At 34.0% G+C, this 20,421-nt stretch overlaps 1 protein-coding gene across 2 annotated transcripts in view; it reads right to left on the reverse strand.

Annotated features, from left to right (window-relative positions):
- Positions 1–2,749: 2,749 nt before the first annotated feature.
- Positions 2,750–20,421, reverse strand: part of LOC129799321 (uncharacterized) — a 29,477-nt gene continuing 11,805 nt past the window's right edge. For both annotated transcript variants that reach the window (XM_055843122.1, XM_055843123.1), the window contains exons 2-3: positions 18,327–18,594; positions 2,750–3,953 (exon numbers count right to left, since the gene is read on the reverse strand). In XM_055843122.1, coding sequence (XP_055699097.1) covers positions 2,916–3,953 — 1,038 coding nt within the window. In that variant the 5' untranslated portion in view covers positions 18,327–18,594 and the 3' untranslated portion in view covers positions 2,750–2,915. The remainder of the gene's footprint in view (positions 3,954–18,326; positions 18,595–20,421) is intronic.

A 20,421-nucleotide genomic window follows, 5' to 3' on the forward strand; every position in this document is an offset into this window, starting at 1 on the left:
TTGTATCTTCAAAAGAAACAAAGCATAATTTTAGGATGCAACCGCTCTGTAATAGAATTCGGTTCATTTAGTTGTTACAAATAAATTTAAAAATTTGAAAATTTTCCCTCCTGATCTGAATTACTCGCGCCGAAAGATATGCTAATCGAGGGTAGCGAGGGTAGCGTATATTTGTGTAACTTCCGTGTCGGAGTAAATGTCCCGTTGGTTGATGGGAGAGCACACGATGGACCAGAAATTAATCAGTCTGTGTCTAGTCTTTTAAGAGGGTTCATCTCTCTTCAAAGTGCAAACTATTCTAAATTAATAAAATAATATAAGTTCGATAGATTATGTGTTGACAACTCTACTCCAAGTTTAAAATAAGAAAAAATAACTAATAAATTTACGACAACATTGGTAAACGAGGTAAACGACATTGATTGTCGTTTAGTTGATGAAAACTTTTTTGAAGGTCGCTAGTTGATATTTCTTACCAATCTGTCTTCAGTACCCATTACATGACAGAGGAGTATTAGTTAGAAATTAAAATAATAATTTACAAATAGTAAAAATCGATTTATATGTTGTAACAGACCGTACAGATAAAAAATGTTGATTAGTCTTTCAACTGACTTGATCAGAATTGTTGGTCAATCAAAAAACTAATCAACAGCCGATGGAAATGTTAGTAATAAATTAAATGGTAACGGTTGTTCGTTTTAGCAATTTTCATTTAGAAAATGCCTCATTTTCTACAACATTTTAAATCATAATACTTTAGAAATCAGCTGTTGATAACAAAAGATCAATTGCTGAAAATGGTCCACGAAATGTTGATTAATAAATACAAAAACTACAACCAATGATCCACTATTGATAACAGTCGACTAAATTTTGATTAAGAAAAGCAATGACTACAACCAAAAATCTACTACAGATCACATTATATCAAATGTTGATTAATACACAAATATTAACCGTTGATAGTCCTCCTTCTGGCTAGTGGCCTTCGAAGTTGAAGCCACCGCTTCACATTCACATACAGATTCGTATGGGAACCAAAACTGCTCCGTATGAAAAAAACAATTAACCGGGGGCTAGCGACAATCTACCAAATATTGATTTAGAAATACAAAGACTACAACTAAAGTTTAACTGTTGATAATAATCTACTAAATGTTGACTAAGAAATACATAGTAACGTCTTAAGATCGACTCTTAATAATAATCTGCAAAATGTTGATTAAAATACAAATACTACAACCAAAGATCTTCTGTTGAAAACAATATACCAAATGTTAATTACGAAATAGAAAAAAACAACAAAAGAACAATTGTCGATAACAAACAACTAAATGTTGATTAATAAATACAAATATAACCAAAGATCAACGGTTGATGAGAGTCCACCTAGTGTTTCGTTGATTAAGTAATACAAAAACTACAGCCAAAGATCCTCTGTTGATAACCATCTACTAAATTTTAGTTAAGAAAAACAAAGCAATGAGAGTCCACCTAGTGTCAAAAATCAACTACGGATTACAATCTAACAATTTTTTAATCAATAAAAACAAGAAAAACAACCAAAGATCAACTGTTGTTTAGTGAATATTGATTTTGGAACACAAGGAATACAGCCAAAGATTAACTGATGACGGCAATCTGTCAAAAGTTAATTAAGAAATACAAGAAATTCAACCAAAGATCAACTGTTCATAACAATCTACCAAATGTTGATTAGGAAATACAAAAACTACAACCAAAGATCAATTGGTGTTGACAATCTACTAAACGTTGATTACGAAATACAAAGACTACAACCAAGGATAATCTGTTGATAACAATCTACCAAATGTTGATTAGGAAATATAGAAACTACAACCAAAGATCATCTGTTGTTAACAATCTACCAAACGTTGATTACGAAATACAAGGACTACAACCAAGGATCAACTGGTGGTAACAATCTAGCAAACGTTGATTACGAAATACAAAGACTACAACCAAAGAACTTCTCTCGATAGCAATCTGTCAAATGTTTATTACGAAATACAGGGACTACAACCAAAGACCATTTGGTGATACCAATCTACCAAATGTTGATTACGAAATACAAGGACTACAACCAAAAATCCATCTGCTGATAACAATCTACCAAATGTTGATTACGAAATACAAGGACTACAACTAAAGATCATCTGTTGATAGCAATCTACCAAATGCTGGTCACGAAATACAAAGACTAGCCAACGATCAACTGCAGTTAATAATCTACCAAATGCTGATTACAAAATACAAAGACCACAGCTAAAGATCATCTGTTGATAACAATCTCCCATATTCTGATTAGGAAATACAAAAACTACAACGAAAGATCAATTAGTGTTAACTATCTTTCAAACGTTGAATACGAAATACAAGGACTACAACCAAAGATCAACCGGTTATAACAATCTACAAAATGTCGGTGACGAAATACAGGGACTACGACCAAAGATCATCTGTTGATAACAATCTACCAAATGTTGATTACGAAATATAAAGACTAGCCAACGATCAATTGCCGTTAATAATCTACCAAATGTTGGTTACAAAATACAGAGATTACTGCTAAAGATTAACTATTGATAACAATTTATCAAATGTTGATTAAGTAATACAAAAACTACAACCAAGAAACAACTGTTGACAACAATCTTCTAAACGTTGAGAAGGAAAAACAAAGACAACCAAAGATCAACTAAAAAGACTAACTACTGACAACAGTATATCAATTGCTGTTCACTAGATGATATTTTCCTCGTATTTTATTAAAACAACTTTAAAAAATCTTAGCGAGATAGAAGCATTTTTATTTTTGAAATTCGACAGAGAATTGCATAAATACACCGATATTCTTGAGAAGTCTAATTGATATTAGTTGTCCAGTAGATTCAGTTATCATTGTCATCTACTGCAATGACATCTTCATCGAGGGGACGCTTGAAGTCACTCTCTGAGCCACTAACATCCCCTTCGCCCCCTGAATCTTGACGCTGATTTTCCTGGTCATCCACGAACTTGTGGTGAGCATTCAAGTGTGTGTAGATCCGAGGAAGGTTCTGCATCACATAATTGGTGTTCTTGGACAGATTGTCCTTCTCATCGGTTTCCTGGGCCGTTGTTGAAAGATTGACGGCTCCGGGAGACTTGATGGCACCCTCCCTGGGCGTGGGAATACTGAAAGCCGATCCATGGCGATTCTTGGATTCGAGATCGAAGAATTGGGAATTGTTGTTGTCAGGTCGGAAGCCCGAAGAGGATGGTGAGGAATTTTCTTTGCTGCGAATGTGTCCAGAGACACGGAGGTCAATGAAGAAGTGCAGAGGATCAATTCCGTAGGGCGGATAGAGTGAGGGATACCAGACGGGGGGAGGTGGAGGGAGCACTAGATCTGTCGGAGAAGTCAGGGTCGCTGGGGGTTGATCCACAGGTGGTGGACTGGATGCCTCAATGGGCGACTGAACTTTCTCGGCTCCGTTCCTTGATTCTGTGTCTTCGAATCGTGGCACCTTTTCAGAGATGGGAGAATCCTCACGTTTTGAGGATTTTCCTGTAGTCAGTTCTAGGGGTTTATCTGCTTTCTCTTCGAAATCTTTCGGAGGAGTCACGAGTTGATGCTCAAAAGGGATTCTGTGGTGACTCCAGGAGCGTTTCCGTGGTCTCCTGCCCACGTGATGAGGATGGTGGGTTGGTGGCATGTGACTAGCAGCTGTAGCCTGCTGCAGACGATTGTTGGCTTCATTGTTCTTTGCCTGAACCAGGGAACGCAGCATTTCGCTGAAGAAGAAATTGTGAGGAGCCATAGGGGCTGAATAGAGATAGGGAGGAGTTGCTGCCAGCAATCGACTCACGAGGTCCTGATTGCGAAAATCCTGAGGATTCATGCGGGTTTTCGGAGGCAAAGTTTGCGACGAAATCTCCTCGGACATCTGAAAGAAAATAAATTTGATTGATTTGGTTAATCTTCAGTCTCCAGGACTAACTGCTGTAAAAAGGTATTGAAGCAAAGTCCTTACAAATTGGCGAGATAATTTCAATTCATCTCGACTTAATCTCAATGCAGAAAAGTTTTCCATTAAATCCCAGAGGAAAAGGGATGAGGTATCAGTCTGAGTGAATATCCCTTTAAATTCAGATCATTCAGATATTTAATATCCATACCGTCGGATAGCTCATCAGGACGAAAAGATGGTGATGGACAACTTAATTATAAAATACATAATAAAACCGAAAAGTTTTTGACGACAAGCGACAACGATGACAATGGCATTATTTAAATTTTACTCCCATTTCCATGTTACCAAAGTATCTCTCCCTGGCTCATTCGGACAATGCTGGTGTGAGGGGGGATTTTATGAGGTCCGGGGGAAGCTCCCAGACCATCATTCTGCAGATTCACGATGCAGTTTGCTGATTTAATTTCAAGAACTGGAGCAAATTTGATTTTTGCAAATAATCTTACACCACGGAAAATTAAAAACGATATCCCAGTGCTTTTTATGAATTTTTGCAGTGGCAGTGCGGAAAATTAAGGGGGAATGTTATTCGATCTAGCAAGAATATTTTAGTTGCCTGATCTTTCTAATTTTATTAAGCATCAATCCCTTTTCTGGAATCATCATTTTTGCATAGTTTTTGGGGCCATGGCGGTTTACTATGGACGCTAACTTGTTCATAATGCCTTCAGAACACCTTTTAACTCGGTATAATTTCATGAAATCAAAATTCACTTCTCTTTCTTCCTCAAAATATGTGCATAAGTCTATCGCACTCTTTCAGATTTGAAATTGGACTGAACTAAATTGAATAAAAATTCAAAATCCTAAAAGTTAAAATCCTGAACATCACAAATCCCGGAAGCCAAGTACAAAATCCCGAAATATCCAAAATCTTAAAACTTAAAATCCCGGACACCAAAATCCCGGAAGCCAAAATTCCGAAAACCAAAATTACAAAAATACAAAATCCCAAAAGTCAAAATCCTGAAAACAAAATCCCGAAAAATCAAAAATATAAAAGTTAAAATCCCGGCCACCAAAATCACGAAAGCCGAAATCTCGAAAGTTAAAATGCCGGACATCAAAATCCCAGAAGCCAAGATCCCGAAAGCCAAAATTACTAAAAATACAAAATCGTGAAAAATCCACATCCTGAAAGTCAAAATCCCGAAAGTTAAAATCCAGAAAAACCAAGATCCCGAAAAATTCAAAAACCTAAAAGTTAAAATCCCGACTACCAAAGTTCCGGAAGCCAAAATCCCGAAAGCCAAAATTACTAGAAATACAAAATTCTGAAAAATCATAAATATCAAAATCCCGAAAAAACCAAGATCCCGGAAAATCTCAAAAACCTAAAAGTTAAAATCCCGACTACCAAAGTTCTGGAAGCCAAATCCCGAAAGCCAAAATTACTAGAAATACAAAATTCTGAAAAATCAAAAAATTATAAAAATCAAAATTCCGAAAGTTAAAATCTCGAAAAAACCAAGATCCCGAAAAATTCAATAACCTAAAAGTTAAAATCCCGACTACCAAAGTTCCGGAAGCTAAAATCCCGAAAGCTAAAATTACTAGAAATACAAAATCCTGAAAAATCGAAAATCCTAAAAATCAAAATCCTGAAAGTTAAAATCCCGACTACCAATGTTTCGGAAGCCAAAATCTCGAAAACCAAAATTACTAGAAATACAAAATTCTGAAAAATCAACAAATCCTAAAAATCAAAATCCCGAAAGTTAAAATCCCGAAAAAAACAAGATCCCGAATAATTCAATAACCTAAAAGTCAAATCACGACTACCAAATTTCCGGAAGCCAAAATCTCGAAAGCCAAAATTACTAGAAATACAAAATCACATAAAATTAAAAAATCCTAAAATCAAAATTCCGAAAGTTAAAATCCCGAAAAATCCAAAATTCCTAAGAATCCAAAATCTCGAAAAATCCAAAATCAAAAATCCTGAAAGTCAATATCTTGAAAGTCAAATTCCCGAAAGTAAAAAACCTGAAGGTCAAAATTCCGAAGTCTCAATCCCGAAAGCCAAAATCTCGAATTCTTAGAAGTGTCATACAGGAGGCAAAGGGAAATTTTCTGTGTTCTGGCAAATTATTCCACAGATACTCCTCCGTATTATTTCGTCTCTTTTAGGATTTTTACCATTCGCGATTTTGGCTTTCTAGATTTTGATTTTCGGGATTTTGGCCAACATCGCAGTATTTTATACATTTTAGGGTGAAAGGAACACCTATTAGCGTTCATATTGTTTATGCAAAAAAGAAGTTTTTTTTAAAGAAAAGATGTCGTTTAATCGTATAAACCTCTGTTTTGAAGTGAAAAGTTTTATAATTATTACATTATTTTTAAGCTATAATGTTTAAGGAACGGCCAGGAAAACCTTTAGGCCACGCCTATTTTTGTAATCAAAGATTTAGGAAAGAGATCAGAGATTAAACCATTCAGTCAATGTACTAGAAATATTTAAGATAGAATGTTCATATTTTGGGATTAGTTTCCTACAGATTAGTAGATGATGAAAAAAAAAGAAATTATCTATTATGGTGGCGCGGGGAGCCTCTGTCAAACACACTTATTAACGGTCACTGAATTTAAATTTTGTGCATTACCCAGCAAAACTTCGATCTGCAATTCTGCACTTTTGAAATTTTAACGTTTCTGGTCATTCAATTGGATACTTCGTGTGGCTTCGGGATAGTCGTGCGACTTCGTGAGCATCGCGAATTTCTTTCGTGTTTTCTAACCATTTCCTTCCCCTTCGTATTTTCTATTATGGTTGATTTAATAATATTGTATTATAACATTATAATAATATTGTAAAAAAAGAAAGTATTCACGTAAAATTGTTGAATAAAAATTGAATTTTAAATAAATTGAAATACATATTTTTATGTAGTTAAAATAATGTTTAGAAACATTAGAAAGGGTAGAAGAAATTTAGAAATCATCTAAATACTCTAAAGAAATTCTGCCGATAATTTTAAAATTTTCTATAGAAATTCTGCAGAAAATTCTGCAGAATTTTCATACAACGATCGGATCCACCTTAGAACAAAATTCTGCAGAAATTCTGCTGATTTTTCGGCAGTTAGTAATTCAAATCTGACGAATTTCTGCAGAATTCTGCAGAATTTGCCGGGTGGGTAATTCATTACAAACTCTATTGCTTTAGATAGAGTGACTATCCAAGAACACCAATTGGCAACTAGAATTCAAATCAGGAAAGAGGAAAGAGGCCAATTTTAAGAAATTCGACTGGATGTCGTATTTTCCGTCCGCCATTTTGAGCAAAAATTTTGCAGGACCTTCCGCGTAGCGAGAAAATAATAACAAAATGTATTTTCAATTCTGTCGAACTATTTTTCTCAAGTAATTGAATAACTAACGTTACTAAAAATTCATTTCCGACAGCAATTCGGATAAAAATTGCCCAGAAATAAATCATCAAAAATCACTCAATTTGCGTATGATGTATAATACCATGGTAAGGAATGGGTTAAATCGGTTTTTTGTGATCAGGATTTTCTAGATATAATCTTGACAAAGCTTTACGTAAGGTTTATGAGTTATCTCACCTAATATACACCGATGTGCCCCCATAGAACCACCCCTAGGCCCTCGTCTGAGCTTATGACAGCTTTTTCATTTTAATTCAACTGCGTAACCTTCCCCCTTCATATGGAAAACCAAGAGTTCTTTTTGAGTAATAGGATAGTGATACTTGTGGTGAAAAAAGTTTTTCATCTCTTGTTCATTTGAAGGAAAAATCGCGTATATATTGCGCCTTCATTTGGAAGCCACAACGAGGATGTGTTTGATATCGCTCCGAGCAAATTTCACACAATGAACATCACAAATGTCACACTTTCCCTCATCCCCTGCAGGATATATCATGGGTCCAAAATAAAGTGGAGGTATGATTTTCCAACCTCACGTGTCTCTCTCCCTGACAATTTTGCCCACCCAACCACCCCACAGCAAACACACTTCCTGATGCTTTCGCCCGAGTTATGAAGTGTCGGTTGGCGCCAAGAGGGGCCCGGAGGAAGGACAATGCTAGAGGAATTGTGGAGTGGCATGTGGAACAAAATGTGTCTGATTTTATTGTTAATACACCCATTCGGATGAGGATCTACAGAACCACAGAGAATTCTCAAATACACCTCATCCAGTCTCCCTCTCCCCCCATTTTCTGCCACAAAAGAAGTGACTACAAATTGTTACCATTACATACAGCCACAGATTGAAATTTTATCCTTTTCCCACCCTGCCATGGTAGACCTTTAGGGGTTTGGCAAGGAGGATTTTCCATGGTGAATGCATTAAATGTGAGAGATGTGAAAAATGCGAGGAAAAAATTTATGAAAAGCAAAATCTTTCGAGTGTAAATGAGGGGAAGGAGTTGATGAGAATGTTTGGTGATAATCGTCTTAGAATTTCTCTATGAAAAGGGTATCAAGCGGTTCGGGATAAAGGGAAAATCTCTCAATGTCTCTGAAAGGTGAGGAAAACCATCCGAGCATAAATACACGTTAATTGTAGTCAGAGTTTATCTATTAATTTCATCAGATTTCATTAGTAAAATGAAGAAATTATAGTAGTAAATACAGTAGCTGCCCATTGAAATACGCTCATCCTTTGGAGATGTCATGTTGTAAATGTTAGTAAGTCTGACGTAATAATTTAGTTATATCTGAGACCCTTAACCCTTTAAGGACGATAAGGTTTAAACTTGGGGGTCAGAAAAAATATTTTAAAGGAAAAATTAGGAAAGTAAGAAAAATTTAATTTTTGGGTCACCGGTGACCCAATCGTCCTTAAAGGGTTAAGAGTCATATAACTGAATGAAGGGAATTATCAAGAAAAATAGGAGAAAAAAACGTGTCTAAATAATGTTTTCTTATGGGGGGGGGGTTACAGAAGACTGAAAGTTGATATCTTTTACCGTTTAAACTCCAGTACGGTAACAAATTCAAAAAATCTAATTATATATAGAAAGGTGGGGTAACTGGATCGTTTTCTGAAGAGTGTTACTTAAACGCTTGTTTTTGGACTGATGAAATTCTTTTTTACTTATTCTAAATCCATAGAATTATTCACTGTTTCATTCAGAAACATAATATAAAAAAAAATATCAAAAATATTAAAGAAAATTTATAAAATAGTGATAATACTGAAATAGGTCAGCATGCGCTAACTGGGTCGCCTTTTCGCTAATTCACTTTTAATTAGACCTTTGGATTTAAAATACTTTTTTTCACAAGGAAAAAACAATAAATGTTTTCAATCAATCAGCTGTCATTAGAGAAAATATCACTGCTAGAAAATTTTTAATGAAGAACCCAGCTGGTACAAGATTGAAATGAGTCGATTACACTCACTTATTTAATGGATAAAAATATTATTTTTGCTTTTTCTCAAACTTGAATAGTTATATTATGTTACTGTATAGTGACTATATTACGGAAATAAAAATAAAAATATTATTTTAAGTGGATTAGTCATAAACGATCCTGATAGCGAAGCGCCCAGATTAGCATACTTGACTATACTGCTCTATTTTTGAGTTCGAGCTGTAAAAATTCACCGTCAGACTTTCCAAACGAATAGCTCCCGACAACTACCGATTTTAAGCAGTACGTAAGCGGTATTAGCGATATTTTGTTTGACAAGTTAAACGTCAAACTTGTCAAAAAATTGTGACAGGTAAGATCTACATCATTAGTTTTAGTTATCTAAGATAACTTAAAAATTAATCAATTAAAAATTTGATAACACTTCTCCTAAAGGCCTCTACACATTGTGAACAATATTCATCAAAAATTGCATTTTTGACAGAAATTTGACGTTTCAACCTACAGCACTACATGCATTTTCCTTCATTGAGAGAAATCCGAAAAAGTTAAAACAACATTCTTGAAATGTTAATTTTACCCTGCAGTATTGATCCAAAATCGGTATAAATATTACCCTTTTTAGGTGTATTGGGGGTTAAATTTACCCTTTTTCATGGTAATTCTACCCTTAAAAATGTGTAAAATTAACATTAAAAATGTTGATATATTTTTACACCTAAAAAGTGTTAAAGTTATGAGGAAAAAAAGTTAATCGCATCCTGTTTTTCTTTCTCAGTGTTCAAAAAAGCTATTTGTAACAAAAATTGCGCCCAATGTGTAGAGGACTTAAAGAAAAAATCTAAATGTTGGTCTGACCATTGCATTCCCATTAGCTGACAGGCGTGTTAAAATTTCAGAAAAAACAAAAAAAACGTAAAGCAAGAGAAATATTACTTTGTGGAGACTAGCACCTCAATATTCAAGGGTCTTAATCCTGATTTTTTTGATGGTCCTAAGTAAAAAGCTTTATTAAATAATGGTCAGCGTATCGTTGCCATTCTGACAATAAAATTACATACATTATGATTGTTGTCAAACTAGTAAAATTTTAGTCAGTCTACTGACGAAACATTAAAGACGTTAAAATGACGTTTTCATCACCTTACGTAGTGCTTATAAGATAAAAGTAGGACACCAATGTCCCTTCGGGAAGCATCAGTGAGAAGGTATCAACTCAGAGTGAAACTTCAAAGTTCCCCATCGTTTATTCCTTTTTATCTTTTGATCTTTAATTTTAACGGGCGTAAGCAAAAAAATCATAAAATATCGGACACCTTTTGCATTGTATGATCTCCAGAATAGGCAAAAATTAAAAATTCATGGAAATTTGAGGAATAAGAGAAGTGGCCAAAATTGCAAGCTGATCGAAATTTGGGACACTTACGCTATATGCACAGAAAAATTTGGAATTCCGAACAACAATATGAGGAATCGGACAACTCACTTTTAAAACTCGATAAAAGGTTAATTAAATAGCTTCAAAGTATTTTTTTTAATTGCATATTTACCATATTATTACTAGATTATTACCTAAGTAGGGGAAAGCGCGCTACCTTCGGACGAATCAAGCTTCGGACAATTCAAGTTTTTCTCCATGTTCCTTATGGATTTCACCCATAGCTCTTTTCTGAAAATTTAAGGCATTGGACTAGCTTTTAAAATATAATACAGTAGAGCCCCGCTATAGGCCATACTTGGTTCCAGATTTGACACTTGGGCCGCACTGTAGTCCATGTCATTTTCTTTAAATTATAAACGACTTTTAGTATTGAAATTGCTCAACGGCTTCCACTTTCTTTGCGATTGTGGTACTTGTCCTCGCTCTCTTCATTATGGATCACAATTATCACAACTACTCAATAAAGTTTGCCAAAAATATTAAAATAATTATGACAACATTGCATGTCGCGCACTAAAAAACATAACCTAACTTAAAATCAGTGTTTTGAAATCAACGGTCGATAAATTGTGGACTATAGAGCGATGGCCTATAGCGGGACTCTGCTGTATTATAATGGGCCAAATTCATTTATAACACATTAAAAAACAAATGATTTGAGCGAAGCATAAATCGTCCGAACGTAGCGCGCTTTCCCCTATTACTATTTTTCTTTTTCCGGAATTCCAAGTTTGAATTCTAGTATAAATTGAATATTGAGTTATTGAAATTTCGGCGTGAAAAGGATTTTATACGAGAAATGCTAAGTCTTTTCAGTCTTGTTTGGTTGTCCCCAATTTTTTTTAATTTAATAATTTCATTAAATATTCATTGAAATTTGTCTTAATTAGGGTTCAGATTGATTGGTTCTATAGATCACAAATGAAATTTTCCTAGGGTAGTACGTTTTTTGTGTGCTGAATAGACTTTTTGTCGGCAGTTCCCTACAGAGGTTTTGTTTGTAATATCGTCCACTTGTTTTGTGATTTAATATTTAACAAAGTTTTAATTTTTCAATTTTCATGTTGTACAATGACGTAAGAAAAAGCGCAGACTGGATAGCTTTGCTTTTTATTTGCTTGGAGGGTGAAAGCTTCCTGTTACGATATTGTACACAGAGTGGACGATATTACATTTTTTACCAGAACCACTATAACCTTATGCTTAATATGTTACTTAAAGTAATGTCTGTAATTTCAATTTGTATTAAGTATATTATACATCAAATTCCGGACATTGCTGCCTCTTTTCAACATGTCCGAAATATTGTCCCATTCCCCTATGATCAAAATTCTTCTCACCATTCTTCAATAAGGATTTTAATTTTAAAAATGACACAAGTTTCTTTCATAATCCTTTGCTATAAAATCTGATACGGAGGCAAAGAACGATAAAATCTTAAGCTGTAAGGAAATTAAGTACTTCTTTTTCCCATTTATACACAGAAAATCCTTTCTGAGCATCTGTTGTACAAGAACTTTTTTCCGTTTTTTTTTGCCTTCACTCGAGCGGAAAATTGTGAGTGTTTGCATTGCTAATAAATCTCCTTTTATTCCATGTTCCATTTCTATGATGGTAGGGGGAGGCTTTGAACTTTCGCACACAAAAATGATGTTCAAGTTCAGTGAGTTTTTCTGACTACCATGCAAACCGTATGGATTCTCCAACTATGCCAAAAAAATGTCTTACTTATAAGGTTCATAATCCCACCAAACAAAATCCCAGGAAATCCTTAGATTTTCCTCCAGAGGAAAATGAAAATTTAATGGCGATTTGTCCGATAGATGAATCAAGTTTCTATTATCGCACACGATTCACGCCATCATTGAACACCCCATTTTCACCGTAAATTTTGCACCGGACACTAAAAGTTGCACATCATTGTTTAAAGGGAACTCTAATCTACTTGATTAAACCATTTTTATAAGGAATAAAACATTTTAATATCACTTTTTTGGAACTTTTCTGAGAGATGTTTTATTGACATTAAAAACCATTTTTTTGCTTGATTCTACGAGAATTTCACTCCGGAAACGGTTAAATCTGATGAATACTTTCTTGAAAAGTCCAAATATCACCAAATTTACACGAATCAATAAGTTTTTAAAGCTAAAAATTGACTAAAACTCAGCAAGCGAGAATACCACACAAGATTCCACCATTCCTCCACGGAGCCGGATATGCACAAAAACGTTTGAATGCGCATCATTGAAGATTTCTCTGTTCCTGCAGCTGCAGGAATCGGGATTTAGCACAGATATTGAGCTTCAGCAGGTGAACAAGCTAAAATTTTCACAAAACATCTTCTTACGGACAATTTCTTTTCTTTGTCATGCAAAACAACACAATAGTGAGGTTATGTCAAAGATTGTCAAAAAGCAGTTGTAAACTGTATGAGCTTATTGCAGATGTGATTCTTTCATTGCACATTCAGTTTGTGCAAGCTTGAAAAATATTTTTATATCAAAGAAATCCAAAATTGCTTAATAATTACTCAACTGCAACCTATTTGAGTCAAATTACTTCTTGTTTATCAACTTTACGATTTTTAAGTTTTCCTTTTTAGTGGTGGATCAAATCGGTAGATTACAATAGATGTGAATATGAGGGATCGCATCTAAAATGAAGTTTCTTGGAAAATGTGAGAGAAGCCATGTCTTCTATGTGCGATCGATGAATCTGAGTCAAGTTTGTGAATTTTGTTCCACCCACAAAAAGTGCCTGTTCAGCCTAAAAGATTTTTACTTAAATCTGATTCCTAATAACCCTTCTACCCTCTGTGATAGTAGTTTTTCAGAAAAGTGATATTAATTCTGCACAATCGTATGAAATATTGCACAGCAAAATTACAGTTTTGGACCTGTTTTTAATTTTTGTTTCCTAAAACTAGGGGAAAAGGATTAGACTCCCAATTTTTTCAGGAAAGGTGTGATTTAAGACTAGCTACTAAAATATATAGCCATCAGTGAAAGTTATAAAGTAATACCGGAGAAATTCGAAGTGTCCGATGGTAGCGTATGTGCGAAACATCAAAGCCTCCCCCTACGCTAATTCCTCTTTCTTAATTTCCATGAAAAATAATCAAAAAGCGTAGCATTTTTCGCGGTGCTGCAAAGAAAAATACAAAGAGTCCGAGGAAAAGTTTAGCAATAAAATTTGTCTTGTCTGAGATTTTCCTTGTTTGCTTAGTGGCACCCCCTCATACCTCTTTTATTTATCCCTTCCAGAGGGGGGCGGGAAATATTCAAAAGTGATGAGTTGGGTGGAGATTCCATTGCTCACACCCTCAGCACAATTTTCTTGCTATTAAATTGCGATAATAAAAATGATGAAACGGCTCCATTTGTACCATCTGCTGGGAATAACGATGATTTTTCTGAGTGCGTTGAAGGCAGATTGAATTAATTGTTATGATTAAAATATAGAGAGATTTTTAATGCCATCACCGAATATATTTATGCTAAATGAACTTCCTTCTTGGCTACACTTTTCCCTGGCAATTTAATTGGATAATATCCTGTATCCGTTCTTCCTCTAACACTTCTGTTTGTCTTTTCAATTATAATTTATTCGTGAATTTCTTTGACAAACTTTCACGTCTTCTCATTTTTCCATTGTTCCAAAATAGGGATGGAGGAAAGTGCCTTCAGTTAGGGGGTATTCACTACAGTATTTGATGTTTAAAAAATTACGAATTTATTTTGTTGTCAAAATATTTTGACATCAAATTTTATCTGTCTATCAAAAACACATATAAAGTTTATTAATTTAGGAACTAAAATTTTCTTAAAGATATTTTCAATGTAACCTCGATTTTTCTTAACCGACTGGGACAAGTTTTAGTTCGTTGGAAAGGTCTTGGAATTCCTGACTAGTTCGATTCGATTTCAAGCAGATATTAGTTGATATTTAATTTTTACAAAATGTTAAATAACTTCAAGAAAAATTTGTTTCAATTTTTTGACTTCAAGGTTCTTTTAATTGTTTAAGAGGTTAAGTTTAACTTAACCTCAAAAGAGAAAGTGAATTCATTACAAGAAATTATCAAGTTTAACATAACACTCATTTTTTTCGTATAATTCAAAAATAAACGTAATTTTATAATTTTCTATGATCTAACCTAAAAGATTATAATGTAATCTATTTATGGGTCGAAAACACCAAATAATTCTCAAAGTTCAGTCATGCAAATGATCTATAATTCTAATTTTCAATTTTCTATCTCAAAAATATTATTCTTAAACATTTCGTATCAAACTTAATTAAAGTTTTTGTGAAGTAATTTGTTATTCAATGAATTCCCAAACTTTTATCAAGCGAATTTTTCAAGTATTTCATATTCTTCAAATATCAAGCGTTTCATAAGATTATAAAAAATAAAAATAACTTTTTTTTTTGCAAAAAGTTAGTTTAAAGCTTCCTTATAGTTAGTCTTTAGTTCCTTAGTTAAATCTTAACACATTATTTTTCATTCATCTTTTAAGCTAAGCAATTTAATTCTCCAACACTAAGGGAACGTAACTCCTTTGTGGTACAATTCTTTTGCAATGTTTTTTTTAATTAGGGGAAGTGTGCCAAATTTCGGCCAGCTTCTAATTTCGGCCACTTTGAGTGTAATTTCGGCCATGGAAATAAATTAATTAAAATTATGTATGTGATCTTCGAATAGTCAATGAATTCATTTTGCTTTTAAATATTTATTCATTTTAGGATGTATTAACACAGAGACCGTTAAATTTTAGGTATAATTTGAATTAAAATTGCGTTGTAAAAACTCAGTGCGGAAAGAGTCTTACAAAAAATGTGACAGATCGATAGTGTTTCTAGCAGTCTTCTGATTTGTGGTGAAGCGCAAAAGGTTTTCCTTCGGTGTTTTTCATGAAAATTGATTAGTTTTCATTAAAGATTGTTTCTGTTTATGTTAATAGTGAATCATTCTTTAAATTTCGGGTGAAATTTCCCAGATGGATCCTATATTTCGCGTAAAAAAGTATATACTTTGTGAGCGTCTCTCCGATGAGGTAGTGTTGCCTATTCCGGCAACATCTTTTGCTTTCCTAAATTTCTTATTCATTTTGTGTGTTTTTTTTTTAAATTTCTGAGTTCTACAATATCCAGAGAAAAAACCATCGCTTCTATGAAAAAAATGATGTGGAAAAGGCATTGGAAGAGTTCAGGAAGGGCAAATTGCTACGGGAATCCGCGCGTGATTTTGAGATGCTACTCTTCAGGTGTTTAGGACAAATTACACGGAAGATCTCAGGGTTTGTGAGTCATATAAACGTATTAAATTAAATATTAAACTCGTTCCGTTTGACGTTTTGAAATTTTCTATCCGTTGCGTCACAAAATGTGGTCAGAAAAAAGGTGGCCGAAATTTCACTCAAAGTGGCCGAAATACTACCCAAAGCAATGTCCATGTTTTTATTAATTTTTCAATATTTTAGTAAGTGATTTAAAGAAAACAAAGATGATAAACTAGTTTTCAAGGTTCCACACAACCTTCTCGAAAAGGAAGTAACAAAAAATATTAATATGAATTAAAATTATTGCATTTCAAACTTAGGACTTCGGTGCTTATATGCAACTATGCCGAAATTTGGCACACTTACCCTACCTTTCTCCAATTTTCTAGTTTATTTATTTTTGCAAACACAAGTTTGATTCTAAATACGAATTTTAAGGAAGCAGAACCTTAAAAAAATTACTTATAAAGATAAAGCTTCTGCAAATTGTATTAAGGAATTATTAAATCAATTTTTTAACGTTTTTTAGTAAATTTCTATTAAATTTTCACTGAATTGCATGGGATATGGAAACTTCGTATTCTACATTTCGTCTTTCATACATTTTTTTTTACAAAAATTGAACATTTCGTCTGCCATACATTGCACATAAGCATATCAACCAACAAAATAATATAATTGCAGTTTTGCAAGGTCCAGGGCACGATGCGCTTCTGGTATGAGTTTAAATTCAAACTTCGAGCTCTAATTATCAGTATTGCCTGTTGGGGCAGAGGGAAATTTTCTGTGCTTTGGGAAGTATCATATAGTAACACTTGTTCAATTTTTGTACAAAATGTGTGAAAGACGAAATGTAAAATATGAAATGGTAAAATACGAAACAGCTTAGAATACGAAGTTTCCACAATACGAAATGTGCAATACGAACATGTAAAATACGAAATGTAAAATACGAGGTTTCAAAATTCCATGTAATAGACCTTATAATGTTAGGCCGCTTAAAACATACATATTATAAGTAATAAATCTAAGTAAATTAAATAAATAACCTCACTGGCTGAGTTGAGCAACCGGCTGACTACACTGCACTTTACCTTATTCTTAGGTCAGTTGAGAGAATCTGTAGTGGCTGAAGCTCTTAAGGCAATCGCATCATTATAGAAGAAGAATCATTATAGAAGTCGTTAATGTTCGAAAAATTGAAACTTCATTTCGAATTTTCGCACTAAATTTTCATACAAAGTTGGGAAAATTTATAAGATACCGGAGTAAGAAGCTGTTGAAGGACTTACTTAGTGATAGTGTAGGGCTTTCAAAATAGCATAAAAGATGAAGAGCGACGCTCGAAACTGTTCGAAATTCGAACAAAAAATGATCATGTAGGTAATTTCGAAACAAAAAATAAAAATGTCTCTACTGGCTTTCGAACCCGATCTTCGAAAGTCTTTTCCTTTCGGAGATACTCCATTTCATTTGGAGTATGTATTTATTTTCCTAAAATGACTACCCCTTGGCTCTTCTCATCTTCCACATTTTTCAAAGAAGAACGATGACAAACAATTACTCTCTCATTGCTAATTATTAACGACTTCTATCCACCTTCTTAGCAAGAAGACGATTCCCCACAAGATTTAGCTTTTCTTCTCGTTTTTTGGGGCATGAGGAGAAAAGGACGAAAAAGAGGAAAATCGAGAGGGATAAATCCACTTGTCGATTGTCTCATTTTCAGAGGGATTTTCGCGATTTCCACGAAAGAGAAATTGATTTTTCACTCGACATTCTGCATCAAAATTCCTCTGAGGATAATAAGAGGATGTGGTTTGGGAAGAGGATTTTCACTGTAAAATTTTGTGAAATGATATTGTCTGGGAAATTAAATTTTCCATCCAACAAAATGGAATTATAATTTGTATGAGAAATGTTTGTGTCTCCTTCAGTAGCTTCGTCTTTCAACTATTGTTGCTTATTCTATCTTATTAGACAAACATTTTCTCATGCGGAGGCCCCTCGTACCCTCGTGAAAAACCACCCTTTTCTTGAGGATTTTCCATGTAGGATGGATTTATGGGGGTAGGGGGGAGGGTTGTGTGAATCAACATGAGGTCCCTCAGGACACCCATCACACTCACAGAATTTCCATTGCAGACACTTGTGGTGGAAGACAAGTGAGCATTTTCACCAATTTATAATCCATTGAAAATGTCTTTACCTTTTACTTGTTTTCTTCGTCCTCGAAAATCCTTCCTTTCTTCAGTGCCAAAATACAACAATGTAGACGCCTTGTGGGACAGCAAGAACCTATTCCAAATGCATCCTTTCTTCCACGTAACTATGTTCTTCAAACACAAGAGATTCCTCACTTTTCCTCAATCCAACAAAATTTCCCACAGACGATGCATGAAGGATTTTCCTTCCGCCCAGGTGGAGATTTTCCCCGAAAATTATGATGTCTCGAGATGATCTTCCGGCAAAGTTGTCTGGCAAGACACAAAATGGATTTTAGAGAGACAATAGAGGAAAATCTGCAAATGGATTTTCATCACAATTAAACTAATTTATTATATCCCCAGCACATGACTAATTTCCCCAAAGGGGTCCTCTTCTACCAATTTTCCTTTCACTTCACAGCTATAATTGTTAATTTTCGGAGATAAGCAACTTCAAAATAAACTCAACTATCTTCACATATCATCTCATATGATTTCCCAAATTTTACTCTTCAACATTTGATTTTCCTCTTACGTCTTCTCCCCAAAACTCTTCATTCCCCGCATTGGAAAATTTCATTATACATCCAATAAATACCCTCCCCATTCGAATGAGAGTGAAAATTCATCAATGCAATCGGATTTGATGCAATTCGCGTTTTTTTTTACCATCCATTTACCATCAAAAAAAAAAATTTTGCTGCCTTTTTTATGGTGCGGTCTATATGTGGGAAATTTTTAATCATTTTTCCGTCTCTTTGCGGGCTCATTTTACATTTTTTCTGTCACCATTCTCTCCCCCTGGGCAACATATCGAGAATCACTCTTAATTGCTCAAAGGGAAAATTGCGAGCTTGGCATAAAAAAAATGTTCAAATGATAGGAAATGGCATTAAAATTTGCAAACTCCATCCGATATGTGAATTTTTTTTTGCGATTTTTCAGCTTTGATCAGAATGATTGATCCTTTAATTCAGGGTTCTATGGATTTTTAAATAATCTTCTTGGAGTCATTTATCAAAAGTCTGTGAAAAAATTGTTTAATGTGATAAAATGGACAGATAAACCTAGATCAGTTTAATACAGGTGAAATTCCTAACGTGAGTTAGATGTTGAGAGATGTTATTCAGTAATTTTGTATCAATTTTAGGATAAAAAATCATTTTTTAACGACAAAATAGGATAGGGGAAAGTACTCTTCCTTCGAACGTTCATACCTTCGAATAATGCGAATTTTCTTTTAGTTTTCCTAAGAGACTTATACGGGCTTCAGACCTAATACTTAGCCATCTGGCTTAAGTCCTCTAATTCCTAATCAGGCACGATTTTTTGGAAAATTGTTGTTTAGGATTGCATTATAAGGGCAAATGATTTATTAGGTTCTGAAAAATCAATAAAATTGCTTGTTATTTAGTTTTTTGAGACCTTCGGGAACTAGGCTAATCCTCCAGTCTGAAACCGGCATTACACATTTAAATTAAATATTATTTGGCTTATTATCAATTGTTGATAATTCCTTGATAATTTAGTGTAAATCTCTTATGAAAAACTAAAGAATTTCACATTATTCGAAGGCATGAACATTCGAAGAGAGAGCACTTTCCCCTAGATGGCATAATCTATCGTCAGTTAAATCAGCATTTGTCGTAACTTCATTTTGACAACTTTTCAGGAGACGAAATTTTCAGTTCAATATTATTTTTCTTAAAAATGAGCCCCGAATGCGATACTTTTGAGTCAAAATAATGAAAGTGGCACTAATAAACTGTAAGTTAACTCGAGAAAATCTTTATAAAATTATTTAAAAGCTGCAATATTGAGAAATATGTTAGAAGAAACACAATAATATTTTATCGTAACTTCCATCATTTATAAAGCTGTAACTTCCAATGTATGGAGATTCTGGAAGTTACGACAATTTTTTAAAATGCATTATATCAATTTGAATAGTTCTAATGATAATAAGCGCCATTATTTGACTAAATTAGTCAATAATACTGTTATCCCTGTCCCTAAAAGCTTTTATGTCATAAGTTTTATTGAATAAATTTTGTTCGCCACGTCGCTTATTTTGTTTTGAATTAATGACAGATGGGC

The sequence above is a fragment of the Phlebotomus papatasi genome, chromosome 1, assembly GCF_024763615.1.
Source record: "Phlebotomus papatasi isolate M1 chromosome 1, Ppap_2.1, whole genome shotgun sequence".
In the NCBI taxonomy this organism is placed as follows: domain Eukaryota; kingdom Metazoa; phylum Arthropoda; class Insecta; order Diptera; family Psychodidae; genus Phlebotomus; species Phlebotomus papatasi.